At 32.8% G+C, this 12,424-nt stretch overlaps 8 protein-coding genes across 8 annotated transcripts; 6 read left to right on the plus strand and 2 right to left on the minus strand.

Moving 5' to 3' along the window:
- Positions 1 to 87: 87 nt before the first annotated feature.
- On the minus strand, positions 88 to 1,287 carry TVAGG3_0275390 (uncharacterized protein; the record flags this gene model as incomplete). Its single annotated transcript, XM_001327711.1, has 1 exon — positions 116 to 1,282. One exon carries the CDS (start codon positions 1,280 to 1,282, stop codon positions 116 to 118), a length of 1,167 nt encoding a protein of 388 aa, XP_001327746.1.
- A 123-nt stretch (positions 1,288 to 1,410) lies between these two features.
- TVAGG3_0275400 (uncharacterized protein) lies at positions 1,411 to 2,070 on the plus strand (the record flags this gene model as incomplete). Its single annotated transcript, XM_001327712.1, has 1 exon — positions 1,422 to 1,664. One exon carries the CDS (start codon positions 1,422 to 1,424, stop codon positions 1,662 to 1,664), a length of 243 nt encoding a protein of 80 aa, XP_001327747.1.
- A 118-nt stretch (positions 2,071 to 2,188) lies between these two features.
- Positions 2,189 to 3,753, plus strand: TVAGG3_0275410 (GTP-binding protein-related family; the record flags this gene model as incomplete). Its single annotated transcript, XM_001327713.1, has 1 exon — positions 2,239 to 3,753. The coding sequence occupies one exon, from the start codon at positions 2,239 to 2,241 to the stop codon at positions 3,751 to 3,753; it is 1,515 nt and encodes a 504-aa protein (XP_001327748.1).
- Positions 3,754 to 4,156: 403 nt separating this feature from the next.
- TVAGG3_0275420 (rRNA primary transcript binding) lies at positions 4,157 to 4,985 on the plus strand (the record flags this gene model as incomplete). The annotated part of the gene is made up of 1 exon (XM_001327714.1): positions 4,157 to 4,960. The coding sequence occupies one exon, from the start codon at positions 4,157 to 4,159 to the stop codon at positions 4,958 to 4,960; it is 804 nt and encodes a 267-aa protein (XP_001327749.1).
- Positions 4,986 to 5,619: 634 nt separating this feature from the next.
- TVAGG3_0275430 (cysteine-type peptidase protein) lies at positions 5,620 to 6,396 on the plus strand (the record flags this gene model as incomplete). Its single annotated transcript, XM_001327715.1, has 1 exon — positions 5,625 to 6,347. The coding sequence occupies one exon, from the start codon at positions 5,625 to 5,627 to the stop codon at positions 6,345 to 6,347; it is 723 nt and encodes a 240-aa protein (XP_001327750.1).
- A 90-nt stretch (positions 6,397 to 6,486) lies between these two features.
- TVAGG3_0275440 (uncharacterized protein) lies at positions 6,487 to 7,222 on the minus strand (the record flags this gene model as incomplete). Its single annotated transcript, XM_001327716.1, has 1 exon — positions 6,745 to 7,191. One exon carries the CDS (start codon positions 7,189 to 7,191, stop codon positions 6,745 to 6,747), a length of 447 nt encoding a protein of 148 aa, XP_001327751.1.
- A 65-nt stretch (positions 7,223 to 7,287) lies between these two features.
- Positions 7,288 to 9,599, plus strand: TVAGG3_0275450 (uncharacterized protein; the record flags this gene model as incomplete). Its single annotated transcript, XM_001327717.1, has 1 exon — positions 7,596 to 9,599. The coding sequence occupies one exon, from the start codon at positions 7,596 to 7,598 to the stop codon at positions 9,597 to 9,599; it is 2,004 nt and encodes a 667-aa protein (XP_001327752.1).
- A 290-nt stretch (positions 9,600 to 9,889) lies between these two features.
- Positions 9,890 to 11,694, plus strand: TVAGG3_0275460 (proteasome regulatory particle assembly; the record flags this gene model as incomplete). The annotated part of the gene is made up of 1 exon (XM_001327718.1): positions 9,908 to 11,158. One exon carries the CDS (start codon positions 9,908 to 9,910, stop codon positions 11,156 to 11,158), a length of 1,251 nt encoding a protein of 416 aa, XP_001327753.1.
- Between the last annotated feature and the right edge of the window lie 730 nt (positions 11,695 to 12,424).

The following is a 12,424-nucleotide window of genomic DNA, read 5'->3' on the forward strand; positions in this document are numbered from 1 at the left end:
GATTGACAACAAATTGTTGTTTCTCGTAACAACTACAGTCTTTTTTATAAAGAAAAAAAAAGTTATAAAATTTCCTTTTAGATAATTATACATACAAAAAAATAAATATATAAAATCAAAACACTCTTGTCATGTAAGAAGTCACTCCAAAGAGGTGGACAGCGGTGATTGGAATGTCTTTATGTGCAATAATTGTTGCCTCATTGTCATTGATTCTTATAAACGTCAAATACCTGTCTTTTGTCTCTTCTTCGTACAGAGAAACATTTTTTACACTTTTCTGGTATTTCATGTTTTCGTAGATTCCCAAATCTTGTTTCCATTCGCCGTTTGGCATCAGTTTCGGAGGAATTGATTTCAAAAATAGTATTTTCTTATCACTTTCCCTCCTTATCTGCATGGAAACTGATCTGCAGCCTCCAACAATTGGAGGAGAAATAAATTTAATTAATGCGCGGTCTTTTGTAGCTCCTTTCTCACGAAGGAAGAATGTGTTGCTCTTCTTTTCGCATCTGATAACTGCATCATGCTCTTTATCTGAGATATGACATGAAATTCCTTGAGATACAAAAATTTCACAAGGAATTTCACTCAAAATCTTGGAATGAAGTAATGGATATTCGTGTTTATATAATTGAAAGTGAAATCTTTTGCCAGCCATTGTAAATTTCGATATTCTTAGCATTTTATAATGAATCATTTCAATGTCTGAGAAATCTCCGTATTTTTCAACTTGTACTGTACTATCTGTGTCTTTCTTTTTATCTGTTGTAGATTTTTCTGGTTTAGATGGTTCAGAAACGACAATTGGAGATAAACATTCTTTTTTATCTGTAATTTCTGTATCAATAGGTTTATTTGTGCTTTCTATTGCTAAATTATCCTTTGATGTAGATGACTCTTCCATTTCTTGTAAAGAATTCGCAGATTGAATTGGAGAAGGCCTATTATATGTTCTTGAACTTAACACTTGTCTTCTTGGAAAGCTAGATGGCGATTTTGGCGATGGAAGTTTCGGCATTTCGATTTGAAATTCATGAACATCTGCAGATCTGATTTTATCGTTATTTGGATCATATGGATTAGTTTGAGTATTGATAAATAACTCGTTTTTGCCTACGAATTCTGTTTCATCCTGATCTTTTATAATAAATTTTTTATCTTCTTCGTCATCATCGCTATCATCTAGTCGCAATATGTTAGTTTGCGATGAATTCCTTCTTCTAACCTTTCGATCTGAAATTGGTGATGGATTGACGTGTCTCCGATTCCTTACATCCATCTCCGCAACTCAGATTTGAATAATTTTGTTGAGATAGCAATGTTCATTGGACATATTATATGGATTCATTGTCGATTGAAAAAGATGATATTTACTCGGGTGTCACCTTTTTAAATATTAAACGTGCACTTTCTGAAAAATGTGTGATGGATGCTATACAATGTGGAAATGGAAACCAGAAACAGGCGTGATTGTCAAAGCAAAAGATCTCAAAGAAAACCTTTCCAGTGCAGAACTTAAATTACCTCCAGAATGGGAAAATGAAATCTCCGCAGAAGCTTTCATTGATAACAATGATACATTAAAGCAAATGGAAGCTTTAGTATCAGGCCTCGTAGAAAATGATGATTGGATGGAGCCTATTCCTCTTAACATTTACTAGATTTTGCTGATTCATTACCAAAGACTTCAAGTTATAATTATGATGTTTCAATTAGACTTAATTCGAAATGGTTATCAAAAATTGATTAATGTATAATACTAATCGTTCATATTTCATCAGATATTTTGAAGCAACTCAAATGTCGCAAATCTTTACTTGAAACTATATTAATTTACGTAGATCAGCATTTAACCTAATGAAAAATCTCAATATATTAATTTTACCAAATATTATAACTTTCTGTAAGAATCAGCAATTAACAGTACTCTTATATTGATGTGTGTTTACTAAATATCATAATGTAAAACTATTTTTTCAAAATTAGAACAAATATATTTGTAAACACTATAAATTATAGCTATCTTAAGAGTGGTATTGTTTATTTAGTGTTAGGCTATATAATGACTGCTGTTAGATTTCTCTTTTGAAATTTCAGAAGTTTTTTTTTTTAATTTTTGAAGACCCTCAATGTTTATTCTCCATATAAATCATATAATTAACCAAAAATTTTAATTGAATTGGTGAGATTTTGGCTGTGTCTCTTTTATCGTTCTTTGGTTTTTCATTCATTGAAATGTCAACTTCAGTTAAACCTAGGGCGCCAAATGTCAATGTAAAAGAAAAGAATCGCTATTTCCAGCGCTCTGCTAAAAAAGAAAAGTTGCTGAAGATGTACAATTCAAGTGGAAAATTATCCCATGAAAAGCCAGATGCCAGAATCGCTCCAGACAGAAAGTGGTTCGGTAACACACGAACAATTACACAGGAAGAACTCGCACAGTTCCAAAACGCCTACAAAGAAGTTAAAGATGATCCTTTCACAGTCGTTTTACACCGCCGCAGACTTCCTACAACATTAGTTGAAGACTCCGAAAAGGAACGAAAGGCAAGTTTACTTCAAGCAGAATCATTCGCAAGTACATTCGGAAAGAAAGCACAGCGCCACAAACCACAATTAACAGCATTCGACTTGAAATCACTTGTTGCTGAAGCTCATCAGCAGGAAGTCGACTTCCACAGCGTTAAAGTTACAAAACAACAGAAAGAAATTGACGAAATGGACACAGGTGATGTCGATATGGGCCAAACCAAGCGTGTTATGGGTGAAGTTCTTAAAGTTATCGACTCTTCCGATGTCATCGTTGAAGTTCTCGATGCTCGTGATCCAATGGGCACAAGATCAAAGCGTATGGAAGATTTCATGGTCAAAGAAACACCCCACAAGCACCTTGTCTTCCTTATCAACAAGTGCGACCTTGTTCCTAAGTGGGTTGTTGAGAAAGCTGTTAGAAGATTACTTCGTGAGCGACCAACAATTGCATATCGTGCTTCTACAACACTCTGCTTCGGTCTTGACCAACTTACATCCCTTCTCAAGCAATTCCAAGTCCTTCATTCAGATCATGCCCATACATGCGTCGGATTCGTCGGATATCCAAACGTCGGCAAGTCTTCTGTCATCAACTCACTCAGAAGAGAAGAAGTTTGCCCTGTTGCTCCAATTCCAGGTGAAACAAAGGTTTGGAGGTATATTACACTTACAAAGAAGATCTACTTGATCGACTGCCCAGGACACGTTTATCCTGATGACATCAATGATGGCGATAGAGTCCTCAGAGGTGTTACAAGAACAGAACGTATCAAAGAGCCAGAACATTACATTGACTACTTACTTCAGAAAGTTAGACCACAATACATTCAGCGCACATACAATATCGAGCCATGGTCATCAACAGACGATTTAATCAATAAAGTCGCTATCAGATTCGGCAGACTTGGCAAGGGAGGTGTTCCTGATACTCATGCCGCTGCCATTCGTATTATTACAGATTTCCAACGCGGAAGAATTCCTTGGTTCGTCGCGGTTAATTCTACTGAAAAGAATTTCCTCGCGCCGAAGAAGGCCGCTGTCAAAGTTTCTACTACAGATATCTCCAAGATCCCTCTCGCACTAGATTTCAACGAGGAGGACCTCAACGGAGAAACCGTCTCCAAGGAAGACGAGGAGAAGGCAAAGCAACTCGATGAGGAGGCTAAAGCTATTATTGGAGAAGAACCTGATATTCCTATCCCTGAAAATGATGAATAAAGTGATTATTATAGAATTATTTATTATTAATTGAAAACTTTTTTACTCAACCAGTCAGAAATGTAAGTTAAACTGATATGTTTTAGTAATATAATGGGTTTTGGCTAGATTTAATGCAATATAAAAAGTAAATCTTTTGTTTGTAAGGTTGATATCATAAAAATTGGTATTCTCTGATGAAGACTCTTTCTGGTTTCTCTGATTAATGTATTATCATTGAAATATATGGCATAAAATTTGTAAGTATTGATAATAAACAAGGATAAACATGTTTGTAGCATTGTATTGATTGTGTTATGGATGTTGCTTAATGTTAGTTATCTGAACAAATCAATTTTATGGCTTGTTTTGGTGATGATTGATTTTGTGTCTAAAATTTTCTATCGTCCTTAATTTCTTGAGAATGAGTGACGACGAACTTGTTGTTGAGAAAGAGGTAGGAATTGCTCAGGCACCAGGTGAAAGCCGTCAGGAAGATCGCCGTGTTGAAAATGTTACAATTATTCCAGAGCATGATCCAGATTTTCAAGAAGAAGCGATGTTAGATGAATTGGAGCCATTTATATCAGGTGGCAAGCAAGCAAAGATCAAAGTTACTCTTTCAACATACGAAGAGGAAGAAGGTGCAGTCAAATTTGCACATGCATTAGAACAATTAATTCCTAACTGCGAATATCATCCAAGAGAAGGAGAACCATTCGATTTAACACGTTCTAGAGCATATGAAGAAGGTTTTACAGATCTTTTAACATTAATTCCACATGAAGATACAGTTTTCTCAATGATTCACGTTCATCTTCCTAATGGCCCATGCGCACACTGGCGTCTTACAAAGATAAAGCTTCCAGAAGAAATCGGCGGACATCCAAAGAAACTTCCAACTTCATATCCAGAAATTATCCTCAAAAGATTTACTACATCCCTTGGAAAGCAATGCGGAAGAATGCTTAGAGCATTGTTCCCTGCTAACCCTCAATTTGAAGGCAGACGCGTTGTTACTTTCCACCAACAAAGAGATTTTGTTTTCTGCCGTTCATATCAGTATTTATTCGAGAGCGCTGATAAAGTTAAAACTGTCGAGATTGGTCCGAGATTTACTCTTAGATTGCTTTGGATGCAAGAAGGCCCTTATAATCCTGCATCTGGTCAATATACATTTTATAGAAGAATTAGAAATGATACTACAAGAAGAACCTGGTGGCTCTAAATTATTAATAAAGAAAATAGATTATTTATTTATATTAAAAATTATATCTTTTTTTAGAATATCTGTAGCTTCAATTAACATCAGTAGAGAATGATTAAGCGAATCATTTACGATTTGCATAATCTTTTCTATAATATCGCCAAAAAATTGAAATCAGAGATTCAATTTTGGCAAATGGATTCTGAATTTACTATAGTTATACTATGGTATCGAAATTATACCATTCTCAACAGGAATTTTCCTTAATTCGAATGAAGATTTTGCCATATAACAGCTAATAGCTTTGGGTTAATAAGTATTTGATCCTATTTGCTGAGTATTGACTCACAATATCTGAAAATCAATAAAATGTAATATAAATTTAGATATACAAATAAAAAAATTGTTATTAAGGCTTGAATTTATACTATTATGTAGTTTTATACTGTGTACAAGTCATTTGTGTTTCAGTAAAACTCCAAATTTTTTTTTGAAATTCTAATTTTGAGTTAAATTTTTTAGATTTTTTGATTCATTTTTTGAATTTTCCGAAAAATTTGGAATTTTTAGCAGAAAATTAAATAGGCAAAATAATAGAATTTTAAGAGCTATATTATATTTATTCATCAAAAAGGGAAAATAGCAAAATATACAATGTCACTTTTCTGTAAATACGTTACACAAAATGTCAGCTGACCAGTTCTACGATCTTAAGCAGAATGCAAAGGACATGAACAAGACTCCATTTGCAAGAATTCCACGCAAAATGGATCGTGTCTGCTTCATTGTTGTCAATACAACCTTAAGTTACAGAGAAGGCAATGGTGTTGCACCAGTTAACCGTGCTGTTCCAATTGCTCAAACATTTAAGCAATATGGCTATGATGTTTATTTCTTAGCCAACTCTCATACCCCACTTTTCGTTGAATATCTCAAGTTATTTATCGGAAGAACATACGGACACTTCGTTTTTGTTGTTTGCGGACAAGGTGGCGAAGGCGGTCCAGAAACACTCGTTTTCGATGATATGCCAATGTCTGATGAAGAATTTATCGCAATTGTTAATGGATATCGTGTTGCTAATGTTCCATTGACACTTATTGGTGAATTTTCTGGAGAAACTAGCATCTTCCATAACCCAGAAGCATACAATGATGGAGCAATTACTTTCACAATTACAGGCGATATCTCCAAGTACCAAGCAGGAGCCGACTCATTTGTTAGACAATTCACATCAGCCATTACCGATAGACATGATATGACAGCTCAGCGTCTTTACGATTTACTCCGCGTTTTAATGAAACGCCAAGGCCTCAATTTAATTGTAAAGGCTTCACCACCAATCGATATGGAAAAGCCAATCGCAATTTGGGAGCCAAGGCAAGAAATGAACCAACTCATCGTATAAATTCTTTTTTTATTTATGATTTCTTAAAAAACTATGTCACATTCTTTAAATCTACATAAACCATGATATTTTTACATTATAAAAATAAGTAGTTTGGCTTTGAATATTAAATATAAAAATTAAAACTTAAACATTTACTCTATACTGTCTTAACAGAAACAAGATCATTATTATAACAAATAATGGTTATATATTAGCGAAGAAATGAGTGAGTTTTTGGAAGAATTCAGGAAAATATTCGAAATATTGCTTTAAATCATAGGGATATCCAAAAAAATGAAGCGGATATTCGTATGAAATACTTTTGCAAAAAGTAAATCTCGAACTAGATTCCTTGTAAATTGAAGTTTTCTTTTTTTTTGTAAAAAATCCATTGTTTCTTCCAAATCTCGATTTCTTAGCTGAAAACAATTAAGTCATCAACAACCTTTGGTATACTTGAAGGCGATGATGTATTCATAAGCTCTCTTTGCTGTTTCAGATGTTGTTCCTCCAAAGCAGCAATTTCGGCCTTATGGCGCTCGAGCAATGCCTGGTATTCTGGATCATCGAAAATTTCTTGCTCAAGCTCATCTGATAATTCTTCGTCTTGAGGTTTCATATTTAATTCGCGCTTAAATTCTGTCAGAGACTTACTGAGAGCGGCGCTAATTTGTTGTCTAATAGAGTTTTTAACACTGACTTCTTCAACGCCTGATAAACCAAGCGTCTGCTTTAATTCTGCAACAATTGAATCGATTTCATCGTTGACAGTATCGAAAGGAAAGCCGATTTTGATATCTTCGACATCGCGGTGGATAACGAGATTGATTTGAACGGAAGCCGGGAAGTCGCCTTCAGTCATTTGTCGAAAAAAAGTGAATTCTGTATCTGACGATTCAAAAGTGTCAATTAAAAGGGTGTCACTTTTTATCCACTGGACGTTAGGAATTACTTAGAATGGATTTTTTGGGGCTTCAAGCATACTGTATTGACGATGTTATACAGAGAATGCAGATGCTTGAAGTCAGGAATCGGATTAGATTAAAGTGGTTTGGAATTTCTCATAATATATTACATCAATACAAAATTATTGTGCTAAAAAAGATTAAAAAAGAATCCGATCACATCAGAAATACAATGCAGAAGAATTTCGAATTAACACAGTCTCAAAAAATTCGAAAGTTTACTGCGAAAAACAACTGGGATAAATTCACTTCAGGCATCACTAATAAATTTAAGCATGAATACTTCATTACTATCTTAAACATGGTTCGCAATAAAAAGTCACAGATTTTGGCCTCAAAATGGAGGATTCTCAAAACAAAATTACGTCATAAGTACATGCTAACTCAAAAAGGAGAAGCGTATAAAGATTTACTTGACAATAGAAAAACAAAACAGTACTTTTCTACATGGAAACACAGACGAAATCTCAAATTAAGTGATAAAAGGCAGCTTTGGATTTCATTTACAGGAAGAATATCACGAATCAATCGCAAGAAGACATTATCTTTACAACATTCTTATACGTTGAATCATGATAAATGGTTGAATCTGATCAAAAAATATTTGAAGAAAACAATGATTGAAAACCTTGAAGACCAACAATACACGTTTTCTCTCAGACAAAATTGGATTTCATTACTGCATAACAAGAAGATTTTCGAAATTAAGAAGAATTTGAGATTATTCAGCGGAACAACACAACAGTGGAGAAGTTTCTCAATCAGGTATTTGCGCATTAAAATGCGTAGAGCGCTGATCGAAGAGAAAACACAATGCGATTTGCAAAGAAAATGGATTGATTTCTCTTCCCACTTATGTGTCAGAGCCAAACATGAGTTATTCATTCAGCACAAACAAGAATACGAAGAGGAAAAGCTTCACGAACGAAATCTTGAACAAATTTCAACATTCTTTGAAACGTGGAAACAAAGATTTTATGTTAATGATATTTTACGTCAGAATTATAAGGATTCAATGTCTGTTTATGCTAAGTGCGCCTTGAACAACTGTGCATCAATGATACAGTCAATTTGGAGATTCAAGAAAGAAGTTCAAAATATCAAGAAGAATAATAAGGTGATCTCTAAGATTTTTAACAAGTGGAGGTCAGCACTATTAGTACGCCAAGCACTTAATGATATTCCATTGATTCTAGAATCAATCCAATATCCTAAATATTCTGTTGATCTTAGCTTTTCAGAACTAAAGTCACCAATCCGATGCTTGTCATTAGATACAATATTAGTCCATACCCAATTGGAGCAAGAACATGAAGAAACACAAGATTTAGATTTAATTACGAAAATGGCAGTCAAAAATGGATTATTACTTGATGAAATCGATAAATCTCTTGTATCATCGATCCAGATCAATCAAGATTTCCGTCCAAAAGAAAAAATTCCAACCAAATTTGAAAATGATACAGCCATTGAGAAGTTACTTTCCAATATTATTAGCAATGAACTTGATATTGGATTGCAAGCAGTGGATACACGTCCATCTTATTCCGATTTAGACTCTATTTCATCTACTTTTTCTGCAAGAAATCAACTCAAAGTTTTAGAAGAATCAAAACAAAAACAATCCAAAGAAGAACACTCAGAACCCCACGGAGCCAATGAAAATAGCAACAAGATCGATGATAATAAAGCAGAACATAATGTTGTCAACGACGATCAAACTGATACACCAATCAAAGAAGAAGATAAAGCCAATGAAACACAAACTAATGAAGTAACTGAAAACATGGAAAACAAGATCATTGAAGAAGAAAAATCTCAAAATGAGAAAGAAAACAAAGAGGAAGAAGAAGGCGAAATCATCAGTGACAATGAAGAACCAGAAAAAGGTAATAATGAAGAGGAGGAAGATGAAATTCTAAGTGCAATAGATGATCTCGTCAATGAAAACAAAGAAGAGGAAGAAGAAACGCCAAAAGATACAAAGACAGATGAAAAAGTTAAAGAAAACAAAGAGGAAGAAGAAGGCGAGATTATAAGTGATTTTGATGAAGCAGATAACGAAAATGATGAAGAAAAAGCTCTAAATGATAATGAAGAAGAAGAATCAGGTGCAATTCTCAATGAAAATAACAACTTTACAACTGAAGGTCAAGATAAAATAGAAGATGAGTACTCAAAAAGCATGATAGTGATAGATACTGAAGATCTCATGGAAATAGGACAAAATGTCTGTCCATTTGAACTTAATTTTATCAAAGATATAAAATTGAATATCGGAATTAATACTTTTGTTTATAAATAAATGTTGTTTTTTAATTTTGTGAATAATCAATTTATTTTTTCTTTAATTCTATTAAGAATTTACAATATTCTTATATAGTTTTTCTCAAATTTCCATTCTTGTTCAAATTGTACTTCCAAATCGCAGTTTTTCCTTTATTATATATCACCCCTGAGTACAGACTTATGTGTAGTAATAACAAAATCGCATTTAATACTGCAATTTTGTCAAGTTTGTCTATGAGCTTCATCGTATGTCAACATATTTAATATTAAATTTTTCTCTCATTATGTATTGGTAAAATAGATATCGGATTTCTAAAATTTTTAATGTCTGATCAAGGCATTTACTCAAGCAAATATAGCAAATTAAGAAGCATCTATAAAAACTACATTGATTCGTATATTGCGTTGTATCAGCTAAAAGCAAAAACTGATGAAGAATTAAACTCGATTTACCAAATGATCAAATCAGAGTTGATTGATTCAATTAAATATTCTCCTGATGATATTGTAAGAGATATTTTAGACATAATTCCGTATAATAATCGCTATACAGAGTCATATTTAGAACTTGCCAAACGTATCTGTGAGGAATATCACGTAACATCGGTCTCAGATGTTGAATTCATTTCTATATACCTGTTCTATAAAGAATATGGTATTGTTTTAGACAGTTCAAACAATTTTGAAGAAATCAAATCTGAAGATCTGAATATTCATTCAGAAAATACAATTTACAGAGCAATTATGTATGATGATATAGAAAATTTCATCCCATTCATTGAATTAGATGGATTTGATGAAAATCAAGAATTTGATAGCAGTTTATATCCACCTGGTTATGGCGGGTTCTCATTACTTGAATTATGCTGTTACCACGGAGCAGTTGGATGTTTCAAGCTATTAAGAACAAAATTCAGCTCAGAAATAACTGATAATTGTCTACGATTTTCATTCTTGGGAGGAAATCCAGAGATTATGAGTGAATGCCTGAAAGTTATAACACCAGACTGGTCTTCTATGGAATATGCAATAATTTCACACAACATTGATTTTGTATCATTCTTGATGAACGAGTACAATATAGAGATTGGTTTGAATGATTCCCTAATATATAACAATCTTGATTCATTTTTGGTTTACTATGATCAAACTAATGATATTAATAGATGCTTTATTTACTCGGTGAAATTTAATATTCCATCCCTTTGCGAATATTTCCTTTCATATGGCGCAAATATCAATGAAAGAGATAATAACGGACAATATGCTATTCATATTGCAGCAAAAAATAATAATAAAGAAATCATTGAGCTTCTTCTTTCAAAAGGTGCAGATATCAATGCTAAAAGTTCTAATCAATTAACAGCACTTCATCATGCGGCATTTCGTAATAAAAAAGAATTGGTTGAATTTCTTCTTTCACATGGTGCAAATATCAATGAAAAAACAAAAAAAGGAGAAACCGCACTTCATATTGCAGCAAAGAATAATCGTAAAGAAATAGTCGAATTTCTCCTTTCACATGGTGCAAATATTGACGAAAAAGATAAATATGGAAAAACCGCTCTTCATTAAGCAGCACGTCATTATAGTGAAGAAACAACCGAACTTCTTATTTCACATGGTGCGAATATCAATGGAAAAGATAACAGTGGAAAAACTGCTCTTCATAATGCAGTTATTAGTTGTAATAAAGAAATATCAGATCTTCTCATTTCACATGGTGCAAATGTTAATGAAAAAGATAAATCAGGAAATACCGCACTTGATTATTCAGAGGATTGTAAGTCTATAGGAATAGTCGATGGCTGCTTAACATTTTTTTGAGTTAATGTAGGATAGTAAACCAACAAATTATAAAGAATATTTCATGAAAATTCTCTAAAGCCATAGTTTTTTTTTGGAAAAAGTGACAAAATTATCATTTTCGTCTGGTATCTGAATTATTGAACTATAACTCTATTTCTATTAATTTAAGCGCAAACAACCCATACACAACTTTATTTAATAGCTCCTTGTGCATGTTATCATTCTAGTATCAACTTCAAATTGTTTCATTTTTTGTGAATTTCTAGTCAATTTTTTTTAGCGAAGTCAAAATCATAAACTCAAACTATTTAATTTATTTTCACCAAAATTTCCTAATAGATGCATTGCAATTCAAGTAGGTATCATTGTAAGGTGGTCGTTTCTGGTTGATAAACCCAAAATCTGGGAAAAGCCAGTGGGGAAAAAATAATCTTGTAAAAAAATCGGGCCTCCGGCGGCAGCGCTAGCCCTTCGGGCGCGTCGCCGCCTCCGGCCATGAACATCACAAAGTTAATGTCGCCATTTATGAAATATGCCCTACATTATTTTTCCTTTTTTTTTCCTTTCCTCCTTTTTCCTTTTATTTTCTCCTTCTCTTTCTGTTTTTTTCTTTATTCATTGATTTCCTCTTGGTATTTCGAAATTTTATTCAAATAATTTAATAACTTTATAAACCAATTAGTTTAATAATTTATACATTATCTACCAATTTTAACTTCAAATATTACAGTTTTTTAAAGTGGATCAAATTTCATTTTATTAAGATATTAAAGTTTTGGAATCAGTATTATTTTGAAAAAGCACCTAAGTTATTTAATTAAAATGGTATTATTCAAATATTGAAATTTAAATATAATTTTATTTGCTCAATTTTTTAAATCTGTAAGTACAGTTTTGTTTGAAGTAACAAAAAATGATATATGCAGTTAGCGAAGTAAATTTACTAATAATAAAAATAGTTTGCTCTAATTCAATTAATTTAAACCTTTGGTAATGATAGAACATGCATAATATTTAAAATATGGATGAAAT

Source organism: Trichomonas vaginalis, chromosome V (assembly GCF_026262505.1).
Source record: "Trichomonas vaginalis G3 chromosome V, whole genome shotgun sequence".
Taxonomy (NCBI): Eukaryota; Parabasalia; order Trichomonadida; family Trichomonadidae; genus Trichomonas; species Trichomonas vaginalis.